Source organism: Vidua macroura, chromosome 10, assembly GCF_024509145.1.
Source record: "Vidua macroura isolate BioBank_ID:100142 chromosome 10, ASM2450914v1, whole genome shotgun sequence".
NCBI lineage: Eukaryota > Metazoa > Chordata > Aves > Passeriformes > Viduidae > Vidua > Vidua macroura.
The window spans coordinates 7,016,112-7,031,423 of NC_071580.1; the positions used below are offsets into that span (position 1 = coordinate 7,016,112).

At 42.6% G+C, this 15,312-nt stretch overlaps 2 protein-coding genes across 2 annotated transcripts; one reads left to right on the forward strand and one right to left on the reverse strand.

Annotated features, from left to right (window-relative positions):
- The first annotated feature begins 435 nt into the window (after positions 1–435).
- Positions 436–9,828, forward strand: ACTL6A (actin like 6A). Its single transcript, XM_053986864.1, has 14 exons — positions 436–508; positions 1,287–1,363; positions 1,543–1,717; positions 2,082–2,182; positions 3,325–3,422; positions 4,113–4,207; positions 4,431–4,537; positions 4,623–4,712; positions 4,904–4,965; positions 5,290–5,404; positions 5,753–5,833; positions 6,758–6,853; positions 7,870–7,956; positions 8,538–9,828. Exons 1-14 carry the CDS (start codon positions 484–486, stop codon positions 8,616–8,618), a joined length of 1,290 nt encoding a protein of 429 aa, XP_053842839.1. The 5' UTR covers positions 436–483; the 3' UTR covers positions 8,619–9,828.
- A 1,156-nt stretch (positions 9,829–10,984) lies between these two features.
- MRPL47 (mitochondrial ribosomal protein L47) lies at positions 10,985–15,117 on the reverse strand. Its single transcript, XM_053986876.1, has 7 exons — positions 14,980–15,117; positions 14,142–14,287; positions 13,532–13,592; positions 12,771–12,867; positions 12,065–12,195; positions 11,692–11,787; positions 10,985–11,282 (listed from the first exon to the last, which is right to left on the reverse strand). Exons 1-7 carry the CDS (start codon positions 15,063–15,065, stop codon positions 11,165–11,167), a joined length of 735 nt encoding a protein of 244 aa, XP_053842851.1. The 5' UTR covers positions 15,066–15,117; the 3' UTR covers positions 10,985–11,164.
- Positions 15,118–15,312: the final 195 nt, after the last annotated feature.

The following is a 15,312-nucleotide window of genomic DNA, read 5'->3' on the forward strand; positions in this document are numbered from 1 at the left end:
GCTCAGGGACGACCCTGATGGCGCTGGGAAGAGCGACCAGAGGCTCCACTGTGGTCCCCTCCCGCCTGAACCATTCTGTGACTCGTCTCACGGTCCCCAGCTCACCCCCGGCCTCCTCTGCCCTCTGCCCGTCCCCTCCCGCCGCCGCTCCCCTCACACCGCCCCCCCGCCCTGCGCTCCCTCGCCTGCCCGCCCTCCGCGTCCGGCTTCAGGATTGGCTGTCCGCGGCAAGGCCCCGCCTCCCGCCGGCCGGGATTGGCCGGTTCTGCCCGCGCGGCGCTGCCATTGGCGGGCGGGCGGCGTCGCTGCGGGTCGGGCCGCGCCGCGGGCGGGGAGCGTGGCCGGGCCGCTTTTGTTGCTGGGTCGGCGGCGAGAGGAGCGGGCGGGGAGCGCGGGGCCCGCGGACACCGGGGCAGGCGGGGAGCGGGGCCGGGCGGCGCGGCGCGGGCACGGCGGACGGCGGGGCCGGGCCCAGCGGCAGCCATGAGCGGCGGCGTGTACGGGGGAGGTGAGTCCGGCGCCGCCCTCCCCTCCCCCGCCCCGCGAGGCGGCGCGTGCGGCCCCGGCGGGCGCTTCCCGCCTCCCTCAGCCCGGCCCGGCGCTGCCGCGGCCCCTCCGTGTCCCACGCGTGAGGAGGAGGCGCCGCCGGGCCTTGTTTATGTCCTTCGCGGCCCCGAGCTGCCTCCGCCGGGGGCCGCTCGCACCGCGGCCTTGGGCAGGAGCCGCAGTGCCAAGGTCCGGAGAAGGTCCCCGCTCTCTGGGAGCCGGGTGTGGTTCCCCGAGCCCCTCTGCACACCCCCCGTGACCACCGTTCGTTTCCGACAGGTTTCCTTTAGGATGTGCATAGATCAGCAGGGATCGGGTCGTAGCAGTGGGCACTTCGCGCTCTGTGACTCCTTCCCTCACACAGTTGATGTTTTCAGTCCCATCTTCCTCATCCGCATCACCCGCGGGGGCTCTGGGCTCGCCTGGCTTCGTGTGACTGCTAAATTAGAACTTTTTGAAAGCTTTATCTTGCGATCCGTTTAGCTGCTACTACGTTTTCCCTCTTCTACTAAAATTCTCTTCCTATCACCAAACGGAGGGATTGCAATGCCCCGGTTAAAGCCTGTCTGCAGTTTTCCAATAGCTCTCTGGTAACGGGAGTTCTGAATAGGAAAGTTTGTCCTTTTTAAAAGATCCTTTGATTTGCTTGTCTTGTTTTGCCAGTAAAGCAGGCAGTGGGCAGGGAAAGGTCAGGGTTGCAGGAGAGCATAATAACCATGCTTTATTAACAATCTTTTCAGATGAAGTCGGGGCTCTGGTTTTTGACATTGGCTCGTACACAGTGAGAGCAGGCTATGCAGGCGAGGACTGCCCAAAGGTGAGAATCTGTGCCTCCATGGAAATTGAACATGGATTTATGCCATAGGTCTTTGCGAGTTACAGCCCTTCTGAATACACTGGGGCTTGTTCTGAGTGTATTGTATAAAGAAACTCCTGAATTTATGAGAAAACCACCAATTTCCAAAGCATTACTAATCCTTGCCTCTTGCCTTGCAGGTGGATTTTCCAACAGCCATTGGTGTGGTGCTAGAAAGGGACAATGGCAGCACTCTGATGGAGATAGATGGTGACAAAGGCAAACAAGGGGGCCCAACTTACTACATAGACACTAATGCCCTGAGAGTTCCAAGGGAGAATATGGAAGCCATTTCACCTTTAAAAAATGGAATGAGTATGGTGCTCTCGTCTTTTTCTACCTGATTTTAAAATAGCATTGCCAGCCTGCAGGAAGTTATAGTGGTGTTGACAGATGTTATGTGCAGCAACAGACGCTGTAAGAACAGATTTCTGGTTTACAAATTGCATGGAGATGTGGTTGGTTTTCAGTGTTAGTGGGCTTTCAGCATAATTATTGAAGTCGTGGTGGTTGTGGAGGAAGAGAATTTTGCAGATCCGTTAGAGGAGGCGTGTGTCTGCTGAGGACAGCTTTTGACTGGAGAGCTCTATGCAAAAACTAAATTGGAAAGCCTTTATGGGTTTATGAAATGAAACAAAACTTAGAAGTAACTAACTTGTTTGTCTCAATGTTGTTACAGTTGAAGACTGGGATAGTTTCCAGGCAATTTTGGATCACACTTACAAGATGCATATTAAATCTGAAGCAAGTTTGCATCCTGTCCTTATGTCTGAAGCACCAGTGAGTAAAAGCAGCTGTGCATTTTGAGAAGTCTTTTTGCTAACTCTGCAAACATTAGTCCTGGATAAGTCTGACAATAGCTTGTAGGTGACAAGGACTAAAACTTAGCTACAGAAGTGACAATTTTAAAATACTTGGACAGCTTCTGGAAAATGTCTAAAAAAACCTCAATTTGAAATACTTTCTATGAGTTGTATTAGAAAGTATTTACAATATGCTATTGTTTTTCACTTACTGAAAAGAAGCCAAGAGTTAAAAAAAGAAATTTTACTGCCTAGAATAAAAAGAAAAAAGATGTTTGGATGTCTTATATATTAAGTTACACTTAATAAAATGCCATCAAAAATCTTGCTTCATTCAGCCTTACAAGTAGTATTAAGTGACACAGAATAATATTTATAATGGAGAAGTTTTAATTTTTCTGTCTTTGTGTCTGTAAGTGGTCCTGTAAGGCAGCTGAAGTGGATGAAAATAAATTTTAAAATGTTCAGCATTTGAAGGCAGATCTTGAAAGTCAGAGTAGAAAAGGCAGACATGCCATAGACAAGTGATGCCTTTCTGTAATAAAACCTTACAAAAATTATTTTCTTGAATTTCATTGTTTCCTTGTGTTGAATCACAGCTTGTGGAGTGTGGATCATCTTACTTTCTTGTACTGGCTTGGAAAAAACTTCACATTTTCAGTAATGTGTTGAATATTTGAGATATATCCTGGCTTAATCACAACTACTGCAGAACTGTAGAAAGATACTTTGGGAACTGGAAAGTCTGGATTTATTTTTCTTCCCGCTGGGCAAGTTCCTTCATGTATCTTTCCCCTTGTGGAAGGCAGGGTGCTTGCTTTAGAGAGTTCTTTGGGAACCCAACACTGGAAGAGCTGTAAAGTGTAAAGAAATCTATTGTAACACCAAAGGTGTGCAGCAATTTTGTGTGACAGATAAGCATTGATGTATTGCAGTATATATGGAATAAAAAATGTTCTAAAGACGTACTAGAAATCCATTTATGTAGAATTTTGGTATCATTTGAAACTGTGGCTGCAGTTTTTCTAATAACTTCTTTATTGTGTTAGCAATCTATTAGTGTGCAAACACAGTTTTCTTTTGGTCACTTACTTGTGGTTTGGGTTTATTATTTTTTAGTGGAATACCAGGGCAAAGCGTGAGAAACTGACGGAATTGATGTTTGAACACTACAACATCCCAGCGTTTTTCTTGTGTAAAACTGCTGTTCTGACAGCGTATCCTTTGAAATGTTTCACTGCATGGTTTTATTTTCCTCCCCCCAGGAAATTATGGTAAGCTTTTTCCAGGCAATTCCAAGTATAACAGCATGCCTAACTTTCTTCAAATTTATTTTTTCCATAAACATCCAGGGAGGAAGTAAACAAATGCATTTTCTGAACTTTAAGGCATTAGAGCTAATTTTTGAAGTTCTTCCAATCTGACTTTGTCCCTGAGGGTCAAAGACTTTCTTTAATGATGTTTTTTTCCATTGTATGCTATGGATAAGAATATTACAGATATGAAATGGTGGTGTCCACACTACTAAATACAGTAATTAGAGCTTGATGTTTTCATAGCCTTAAGAATAATATTTGTAATTATTTTAAACTAATAATATGTTTCCAGCTTCAAGTCTAAATGAGTTGGATGTACTTAGAGCTTGCTGCATAGTAGTGGCATGAAGTCTCACCCTTGTGCCTCCAAAGCTTGAGTTAGTTCACAGATGGAAGGAAGTTAAATGCTGCTCTCTCTATGAGATTGGGCACTTCACAGAAAGATGGTATGCACTGAAAAATGACAAATTCCTTTGTAGAGGAAAGGAATAACATGTTGGAGTCCTCATTCCTAGTTATGATTTAATTGTATGGCAGCACTTTTTTTTCTGAAGTGAAAATTACAATGTTTTCCTTAATCACTTTGACTAGTTTTGCTAATGGAAGATCTACAGGTCTCATCTTGGATAGTGGAGCAACACACACCACTGCTATTCCAGTGCATGATGGATATGTGCTTCAGCAAGGTATAAACTTCCATGGATAATAGCACTGCAGTATCAAGGCCGAGTTAGAGTGATTTCTGCTTGTACAGTTTTGTTACTGCTTTTACATCTGTGTGCCCCCTTAAAAAGGAAAAAACACTAATAGTGTTCACTGATAAATAGTTGGGAGAATCTGTTCATGATTTGGATACTTTCCAGGTTAGTTGTTCTGGTTTTTATTTTGGATCCTCTCTTTGCCTTCTAGGTATCGTAAAATCACCACTTGCAGGAGATTTTATCACTATGCAGTGCCGGGAGTTGTTTCAGGAAATGAACGTAGAGATAATTCCTCCATATATGATTGCTTCAAAGGTGGGAAAGTAACTTTATTTAGTAAGTGTTGTCTTGGGGAGAGGCTTAAATGCTTACGTGATGACTTGGTACCCTACAATCTCAGGAGGCAGTTCGTGAGGGGTCGCCAGCAAATTGGAAGAGAAAAGAGAAGTTGCCCCAGGTCACCAGGTCTTGGCACAACTACATGTGTAATGTAAGTAGGTCACTCCTCCTGCTCTCACCTCCCCTGAGTGTTCCATAAATAAGTTTTGTTTGCAAGTGTATCAGTTTTTTCTCTTGAAGAACAAGAAAATCTTTGAGAAGTTAGTGCCAATTCTATAAATTTTATAAAATTGAAGACTAAAATTCATATTATTTATGTTCATGTTATTTTGAACTCCACAGTGTGTCATTCAGGACTTCCAGGCTTCTGTCCTCCAAGTATCAGATTCAACCTATGATGAACAGTATGTTGCTTTCTTCTTTCTTGTAAAATCAGTTACCAGTTGTGTATGTGGTGCTCAGCCTGTTCATTGCTGTTGGCTGGTTTTGTTGTGGAAGAAGGTTTTATCTAAAACTTGACAATTTATGGAAGTAGGAGTACTGCATACACCCAGGTATTAGTTTTTTGTTCAATATACCAAGATGAGATTATAATAAATATTATTGGACGTGTAAGTCTTATGGATCCCAGTATTGCCATTGGAACTGTAGTTTATAACACTGCTTGGATAACTTGACATCCTGTTTAGAGAGCACTTTAATGTGTTGCTTTCTGTCTGATGCTCCAGGGTGGCAGCACAGATGCCAACAGTTCATTATGAGTTCCCCAATGGCTACAACTGTGACTTTGGTGCTGAGCGTTTGAAAATTCCTGAGGGATTGTTTGACCCTTCCAATGTAAAGGTAAAACCACTGTGATAGCTGTGATTGGAAGGCTCTGCATGACTAGGCTATCACATGGCTTTTATTTGTGTAACGTTTTTAATTTCGTGATTTGTGTGTATTTGCACTGTGGGGTTCTCCTGGGGGTAGAATTTGCCTGTCTTGAATTATGGCTGGGGAAGGGAAGGATGAAATGTTCAAATTGGGTGATGATGAGCTGAAAGGAAAAATAGGGATATTTTTGTTCCTTCCCTAACAAAATGCTTAGCTCCCTCTCCAGTAATACTTGTAATACTCAGCTCATTCAGAGCTTTTCTATGCCTTGCTCTCCTGAAGCAGTGATGTGTAGATTCATGATTTTCCCTGCAGGGTTTATCTGGTAACACGATGTTGGGTGTGAGCCACGTTGTCACCACAAGCGTTGGGATGTGTGATATAGATATCAGGCCGGTAAGTGTTACTCAGCCAGGCAGTGTTTTAAGGCATAGATATTTTTGTGCCAATACACGTTTCTGGGACTAGAACAGCAACAGTGAAGAGATTTCCTAGGATAATGATAAATATGTTAGAATAATTCTGTAAGTATTATGTATTTGTATATAGGGATATGTACCATTAGTGTTTCCTCTTACAAAATGTTAAATCAGGACTTTTTACTTAGTGTTTCTACCCGTATTTAAAAATTTGATGTACAGATTTTGTGGCTGGCACTGCATAATTTGGATTGGACTGGCTTCAGATAAACGTATATGTTTCTAACTTGGAGTGTTACCTTCAGATTTTTAGGCATCGTTATCTTTAGAACATACATGGAATTTATAAAGAGAAGTTCTAAAGGAAAACATTATTTTTAAAATTAATGTGCTATTTTTCTCAGGTGTCAGTTTGATACAGATTGCTTGAGAGTTCTTTCAACAATTTTTTTCTGTTAACCAGCGTGTGAGGAGGGCTTAGTGGGCTGGGCCAGGGTATGAGTTCACCAACTGCAGCAACAGTGAGATAGAAAACTGCTCCAGGGCTGCAGGGTTTTCTTTTGAGGTTGCATTCAGCTGTAAAAAACTCAACAATTTGCATACAGGGGAGATCTGCAGGTTGAGGGTTCTCCATAGTAGAATTTGTTTTGTTAAATCATACAGAACATACGGCTTCTGCCTTCCTTTTATAGTTTAATATTAAGCTGCCTTGCAATATTTTTAAGTGATTAAATAATAAATTGAATTGGGAGAGGTAATACTGCTGGCATCAAGTGATGTATTGTTGTTGTTGACTATACATACTCATGCCACCCTTCACTATTGTGAGAAAGAGCTGTTTTCAGAATGATTTCCGAGGTAAAGCTCCAGGTTTGCTTTTTTTTTTTTTTTCTCTTTTTAGGGTCTCTATGGCAGTGTGATTGTAGCAGGAGGAAACACTCTAATACAGAGTTTCACAGACAGATTGAACAGGGAGCTGTCTCAGAAAACCCCACCGGTAAAAAACCTTTCCATTACTGCATTGAGTACTTAACATTTTACTTTTCTGCCTCAAAAGTACACAAGGATATTGTGGCTTTGACTTTCTTGGGAACCTGACAGCTGAATAGATTTCTGCAGGGTGAAGAAACCTCCCTCTCTAAAGAAACAAAAGAATTCTTGAAGACTTTTATACAGAATAAACTCCAGTATTCCTTGAATATTGTACTGCTTCACTCTTGCTATCAGATTGTGATCCTAAGTTCTGTAATTGTCCCCAAGCAACAGCCAGTATTTCTCTTGATGGTCTCTCTTTTGAAGTGTTGCTGACTAACTTGAGGCACATTCAGTCATTCTGCCTGAGGTCACTTTGTTGTGGCAATTGTTTTTCCTTGGTTCTGCAGACAACCTAAATCACCAGGTTTTGTCTATGAGTAACATATTTATATATGTTTTTAATGACTTGATGTCGAAGAAAGTATTGATACCTTGCATCTGAGAGTAGATACAGATAACGATATTTCTTGAATTTTAGTATTCAAGCAAAACTGTTCTGCTTGGGACAACTCTGTAATGATGAATGTTAGGAGAAACTGAGAAATGTATTCACTGCTTATAATAGCTGAGGAGGAGCCCATTGAAATTCAAAAGATTTTATTGCTGTAAGGCATTTTGAAAGCAGAAGGAATGAATGGATCCAAATAAGACTAGATAACTCCAGCAATATAAGTCATTTTAGTCCTAGTGCAGTGTTGGAAATGACATGATACACTGTGATATTGCTGCTCTCCACCTGCCCCATTCCTTGCCTCAACCATTTGCTGTTGGGAGACAAGGTGAAAACCATATTTCCTGTTCCACTGTGGTTGTTTTGAACTGTAAATGCAGGGCAGATGAGCAGTATTGCAGATGTACTAAAATTGACCTTTTTCAGCTGCATATTGGTATAGACACTAAGTTCCTTGTGCTGCTTGTCCCTAAAGGTCACCAGCTTACAGTTTGTGTGATGTTTGCTTTTGCTCCTTTTCTGTGCAGAGCATGCGCCTGAAGTTGATAGCTAACAACACCACTGTGGAGAGGAGGTTCAGCTCGTGGATTGGGGGCTCCATTTTGGCTTCTTTGGTTAGTAAACCTGTGTGACTGTGTTGCTGTGCTGAACAGCACTGCCACCTAGACATCTGATTCCCCAGAAGTGTGCATTGCAGAGTCTGTGCTACTTAGTCATAATCTTGGCTATCCTCATGGTAAGGGCAAGAGATTAAAAAGAGGTGTGAATGTTTCTGGTGACAGCATATCCTGCCATGTTCTCCCATTTTTAATGGCAAGGTAAAGCCATGAAATACATGCACTTCCTCTAGACTATAGTAGACAATCAAAGTAGTAAACCTGTTTCTGCATCATATTCCTGAGGTTAACTCTACAAGTTACTGAGCACGGAAATGCTTTTTAGGGGTTAATTTATTACCATGGGAAAGGGAGACTGGAGTCAGCATTTGGTGCTGCACTTCCTGTCTTGAGTTTAATCCCTTAGCAATAAAACTGCTAAAAGGAAGAGACAGTTAAGCAGGTCAAATCCTAATACTTCATTTAATGTAAGGACTTGCTTGTTTTCCCTCCTAGGAGAAGCTAATCGTGTTTTAATTAACCATTTGTGTTCTGATATTTTTTCATTGTGTGTTGCTTTTGTTTCTTTATTTTTGTAGGGTACTTTCCAGCAGATGTGGATTTCTAAACAAGAATATGAAGAAGGAGGGAAACAGTGTGTAGAAAGAAAATGTCCTTAGACCTCTTTACTGTGAAAACTGCTGCCTGCTCGGTGCTCCTTCTGTTTTATAGCTTTAGCATACTCAGGAATGGGATGGACTCCTTTTTGTAGGAAGTTTATATTGGTTTTTTTCCATAATTCAAGTTCAATTTTAACAAACCATAGAAATTTCAAGAGACCTAATTGGTACTATAATAGAAGAAGGATGTTTACATCCCTTGTAAAGCAATAATTCCTGTAACAAGCATTTTATAATTTTGTATAAAGGTCTATTTTCTCTAGTATCTTTTCCTGGGAACAGCTTTACAGGTTAGCTAATAGATAGAGGCATAACCTTGCAAATGCCTGTGCTTATTTATTAATTATTTCCTGTCTAATTTCTTGTCTATTTTCACATACTAGTCTTCCTTGCTGGTACTTTGGCCTTAAATTGCTCTTATTTTTCTCTTAAAAAATAAAATTTGGTCTTTTATATTTGAGCAAGCTTGTGAGTACTTGCAGAGAAAGTTACTCTGCTGTTTTCAAAGTTGAAAGTTTGTATTCAGCAATCTATTTTACTGTAAACTTTTACTGTCTCACAGAAGTGTTACATTCCATGGAGTGAATGTTATATTAAGCACTGGTTTGTTAATTTTTTTATTACGGAGCAGTTTCATTTCAGTAAGCAAGCAATGCTTTCCACCTGATGTCTAAGAATGTATTTAATGCCTTTGTGGTGTTGGTGAGAAGCAAAAGCTGTTGGAGACAGGGAAATTAAGACAAAGAATTGCCTCTCCAAGACTGGGAGCAGAGTCAGAAGCTTTCAGTGCATGGCTTGACCCTGCTGCAGGGAGCCCTAAGTGCCGTGTGCTCGTGGCTGGTGTGGCTCCCCCTGTGCCTCCCAGCAGGGTCTGTAAGTGCCTGTGTTTGCAGGGGGAAGGTGCACTCAGGGTCACAGGAATGGTGATGACTTTCTTTCAGCAGGAATTGGCTGTCAAGACACAGCTCAATGTTGCTTTTAAGTTTAATTTACAATGGTGTGATGATCTGTTTTGGGACACAATTAAGTTTTGCTCCGTATCTCAAAAGCTGTGGAAAACCAAATAGCATTTAACTGATCTAAAAAAGAAAAAATAAACAGTACTGCTACATTTTTGTATCCTAAAAGATCTTGTGGGTAAATAATTATGAGGCCTCTATTTGAAAAGTTTCACATTACCTCCAAATAATAAAGTAATTTATCAAACCAATCTGCTTTTGTCTTATCATGAGAATCTTGAGTTGCTCTTTAGACAAAGTTGCTTGATCAGATTTTCAAAGCTACTGACAAACCGTATTTCTTTTGCAAAATGAGGCAAACTGCAAAGTCACCAGCTCTTGTCATTGTGGAAGAAAAAGACTCAGTCCAGTTTCCATTCAGGTGGAACATGGAACATAACTCAACTGCCACCTCAGTGCACTGCAGTGGGTGGTGTTTTTAAGCTTTCCTTCTGTGGCATGCTTAGATTTCCTTATGTCAAATCAGCTTTTATCTTCTATTTCTCTTAAAAGAATTGCAGTACAGTAGTAATATCTGCTAATATTCCTATAGCACAAGGAGAGCAAAACACTGCTGGAGATTTTCTCACACTAAAGTTTCTGAGTTTAAACAGTGGGAATTCTGTGTGATGCAGAGGAGTAAGTGAAGGTCCAAATGATGGAGATGGATACTCACAGGAAACAGTACGGGTTCCCTTGCAGTGTTTTACCAGATTATACTGCTGAGCACATTTGCTTTCTGAAAGACTGGTATCTGTGACATAAATCTAGATTTCTAGACCACATGTGGAAGTTAAAAGCTTTCATGAAGTGAAAGGTGAAGGTGTTTCCATGAACTGAGAACAACAGCAGTACCTACTTCAATTTCATAAAAAACTATTGCAGCCTTCTTTCAAACATTTTGCACTGTGCAAAAAAGCATCATACAAGTGTTTGAATTTGTCACAGAAACCAAGGTAGGACAATTGTATTACAAGTTCCCATGCTGAGTATTTCATACTTTCTAAGAAGCCAGACTTAAAGCAGTGGAAAAAATTCCTCATAGCAGACCAAAGAGCCCATTTACCAGTGCATTTATGCAAAGAGCAAATACACCTTGTGTAGCTTACCTGTAACTCAGGGAAAATATTCAGAAAAATAGCAGGAAAAATATGATCAAGGAAAAGGCTCATGTATGAGCTTCAGATGCTCTCATGTTTCTGTCTGGTTTTGATGCACATTTGTTACACTAAACCAGGTAAATATTACCCTACATTTGTTACTGTCAGCTGGCACTTGGTGACGGCTCTTCACTGTTCCTATCTCTCTTGTAACAGCTGGCTAACACAACATTTGTTCCTGGAAACGTAAGAGATCAGATGATTTGAGTTAGGCACCAAAGCTGCTTTTTAATTCCAGAGCACAAGTTTAATTAAAGTCAAATGTGGTATTAAAAACAAAAAAAAGATGGAGACTCTCTGGAATGCTCAGTGGAGTTGTTTGTGGTTCCAGAACATGATTCATGTCCACAGACACTTGACCAGTTGCTTGCAGTGCTCTTCCAGCATGCTACTGGCTCTGGGATTTCACAGCAACATCAGGGAACTTCCTTTCCAAAACCTTCCTCCTCGTCCTCTCCAGGCTTTGTTGTCTTGCCCTTTTCCGTAAGGTTTTTTCAAGTCTGAGTCTGAAACGGAGAAGTTGGTGTGGTTCATTTCCAGCCAGCTTGTGACCACTTTAATGACCTCCCCCCAAACAGATAGAGGCACTCAGTGATTAACAACTTCAGTATTCATTTGCTTCTGATAAGTAAAAAAGCCTGCAGAGTAATATTTTTACTCTGCTTTTGAATTCTATGGAAGTTAGGAGGATTTTTGATATTCTGTACTTGAAGTTAATTTTGCAGTGCCACTGCATAATCATGTACCTTAGTAACTAAGGTGGAAACAAAGAAACAGCAAGCTGTAATTTTTAAAAGCCTAATTTTCAGTCTAGTAGCTGAAAACCAAAGGATTACAGCTATTTTTCCTTTTAAAGTGGAATAAGGACACAAACAGATCAGAAGATAACTTTCAGTGTCAAAATAATCTTTTTACCTGATGAAGTGATTCACGTGAGGTAAGTAATAGAATCTCTTCTTTTTGTGTTTTTTGTTTAAGTGCCATGGTATTGGCCATTCCTTGTAACTGTACCTGTTGGAGACAGATAAAAATGATTACGGAATGTACACGTCATCTTAATTCTAGGATTTTACCGGTTTCTCTTGGTTTCAAGTACAGTGATAAAGTGGTCTGGGACATGGCAGAATTTGTATGTGGGTATTTATTTCCAGCTCCTGCTGGCTTGGTTTGTAACTGTGTCTCCTGTGTTCTGTACAGTCTATGCATCCTTCCTTAATTAGGTAAGGATTTTCTGGGACAGAGACACACCACAAAAAAAACCTCACACATTAAAAAAGGTTTTCCATACCAGAAGGTGCGTCCCAGGAAGTCGTGTCTCCACTCGCCGGGGACTGGCTTTTCGTGGCCTGTTTGTAAAAGCCTCAAAGCAATCTCTCTTTCTCTGACTACCAAGTCTATATTTTTCATAGATGTTTCTACCTGGAAATGGTAAAAAATTCAGGATGCACCAACGAAAAACAATGCTGAAAATTCAAAAGATCTCAAAGACTTAAGACAAAATTTAAAGGGAAAACAAAGGTAAAACATGCTGGAGTTTGATCATGAGTTCTCTCTCAGCAGGCCCTGTGTACTAGAACAGGAAGGAATGGCTGCTTCAAAAACCTAATTTGACAGCAGGACAGATAAGAAATAACTGACAGTCTGATACTTCATTAAAGACCAGCTGGGTAATGCATAAAGCCAGATCCAATGGTGATGCAGAAGTATAGGAAGCTCTGAGGCAGGGGTTAGAGGGAAGCAGAAGAAGCAAATATGTTTTGTAGTGGCTGTTGGTTATTTTAGTTTTCATTGGAGCCTGGTCACAGCCCCAGTAATGCCCATGGGACAATGAGAAAGCTGCCTTGACCAAATTATAACTTCAGCAGTTAGTGCATACAGTAAAATCAGGGAAATAATTAAAAAAAAAAAAAGGTCTTTAACAAGTTTACAAACACTTGATCTTTCAGCAATTTTACTTGAGAGTTGTACTTTTTTATGTAGCATGAAAAAGTTACCTTTTCTAAGCGTTCTGGACTTGGCATAGGCTTGCGCTGTCGTTTGGATTCTTGCTCTAAAGTTAAGAGCATGTTCTTCTCTTTCAGCAGGACATACCTAGAGCAGAAAGCACAGGAATTCAAAAATGCCTTTGGGATAGCTAAGCAGTTATTCACTTACCATCTCTAATCCCAAATCCTGCTGGCTTCATATAATGAAACAAAAGAGGAGAATGAGGAAGACAGGTTTACTTAGTCTGGAATAAAGAGGGCTTAAGAGGGAAGAGTTTAACACTAAGTTGTCTTCCACTACCTGGACAGAGCCAGATTCTTCTTACACATACACATGAAAAGGACAAGACAAAGCAAGGAAAAAGCTGCTCACAGGAATGATTAAGTTCAGCCTGAAGTGGCAATGCAACCTCCAGCTTCAGACACTTCCAAAATCAGTAAATGCAGGCCTGAGCACCCTGATGGAATGAAGTGCCCACCCACAAGAAAGCACTGACAACCAAGTCTGTCCCACTCAAACAACCCCCAGAGGGTTTGCACCAAACCTGAGCCCTCTGAACAAGACACAAGTGTCCCACAGCCACCTGCAGTGCAGCTTCTGTGCTCTGAGCAGGGCCAGGACCAGGGCTGCTCCTAGCCCAAAGCTGGCTGCAGCCTGCAGAGCTCTGTGCCAGACAAGTTACTGGATCCTAAATTCACCAGCCACATTTTACTGACAACTGCAGAGCTGCTCTGAAAGAAGAGAAGCTTCTTCACTAAAACTTACTTACCAAAGTTTGTGTAAGTCTTCACTACTCTTGCCCCTTAGCTGCTTTATGTTCCATGAATCCCCTGTAAAAGATAGAAAACCACCATTAATTGAATGAAACAAAGTTCTCTTATTCTGGAAAATAAAAACTGCTTTTATTAGGCTCAGCTGACACAACAGTATAAAGACCACTTTTAAAACACTACTGCTTGGACAGCCATCCTTGACGATACTCAGCTTTGCTTTTAAAATACAACACAAAAAGGCAATTATATGTAGTGTTTATTTGTGCTTGTAAAAGGCTGGGAATACAGAAAGCTGTCAGATGAATCTTTACACTGAACTAGTTTTCTTCCATAGTACTTATATTTCATCACAGCACATCTCTTCTGTGATACATTCTCACTTCAGAGCAAGACAGAGGATTTACAACAAAACATTTTGCTGCACAATTGCTATTTGCTTTCATAAACACAGCAAAAATTAACAGGCATAAAGGCACACGTGGATGTATGTACATATACATAGAAAAATAAGTTTTATGTAGCTATGAATGCTCCCTGTAATGCAAAAAAACCCCAGGTCCAATTTCATCTCAAAGATCAGTATCAGAAAGTCTAAATATAACTCACCAGACTTTACACTTTTTTCCCCCCAGTTTCCTGGATCATCAAAAAACTCCTCCAGACCTCTCTGAGACACAGTTGTGTGCAGGAACTTCACCTGATGGAGGGTCTCAACTTTTGGTAGGTTCTTGTGGTACAGGTTCAGTGTCATCCTGCATAAAAATCAGAAGGAAAACTGTGTATGACAGGAAGAACAGCATTCTGCTAAATGGGAATGTTTGTTTCATTCACAAAGGCACAGGTCCTACAGACAGATCACAGCATGTGGGGAAAAAGCAGGGGTTTGGTTAGTCACAAAGAAGTCGTCTTGGTGCTTTCTCCTCCCTTTCATCTGATCTAATTATCAATTTTTTATACTTAGAGATAAATAAGAATTAAAAATTAAGGAATAAACTTGAGCTATGCTGTACAAGAGTACATCATAGAAGAACAGAACTTTTAGCATTGGAAAGGACCTCTGGAGAGGTCCAACACCCCTGCCAAAGCAGGGTCACCTGGAGAAGGTGACCCAGGAACGCATCCAGGTGGGTTTGGGCTGTCTCCAGAGAGGGAGAATCCACGCCCTCCCCCGTGGCCTCAATGGCAAAAGCTGTGGACACACGGGAAAGCACAAACCCCCCCATGCTGGAAGCACCAGCACGATGACTGCAGGATTCCACAGGCACAGGGAACCGCGTGGTGCTGCCCTCACACGATGCCGGCAGCCCCGCACCACGCTGCAGCCCTCAGCCTGGCGGAGCCGGGACGCACGGACACCCGCCGCCCGCCGCAGGCTCTCCTTCCTCCCGGGAACCGCGCCCGCCCCTCCGTGCCTGAGCCCGAGTCCTCCCGGCGCAGTGCGTACCCGGGGAGTCCCGGCCGAGCCCGGGGCAGGCGGAGCGCGGCCGTGAGGCTCCGGCCCAGCGCGGCCATGGCCGCGGCCGCCGCCATCGCCCCGCGTCCTCCCACAGCGCCGGGGGCACGGGACGGGAGCTGCCCTTTTCCAAGATGGCGCCTGCCCGGCCTCACCCCGCGCTCTCCGACTGTACATGGAGCGCAGGGAAGGCTCTGCCCTTTGCCAAGATGGCGCCTGCGCGGCTTCACCTCCATGCAGTCCCACTGCGCCGGGGGCACTGGGAAGGCTTTGCCCTTTCCCATGATGGCAGCCGCCGGCTTCACCCCGCGGCGGGAAGCGGCG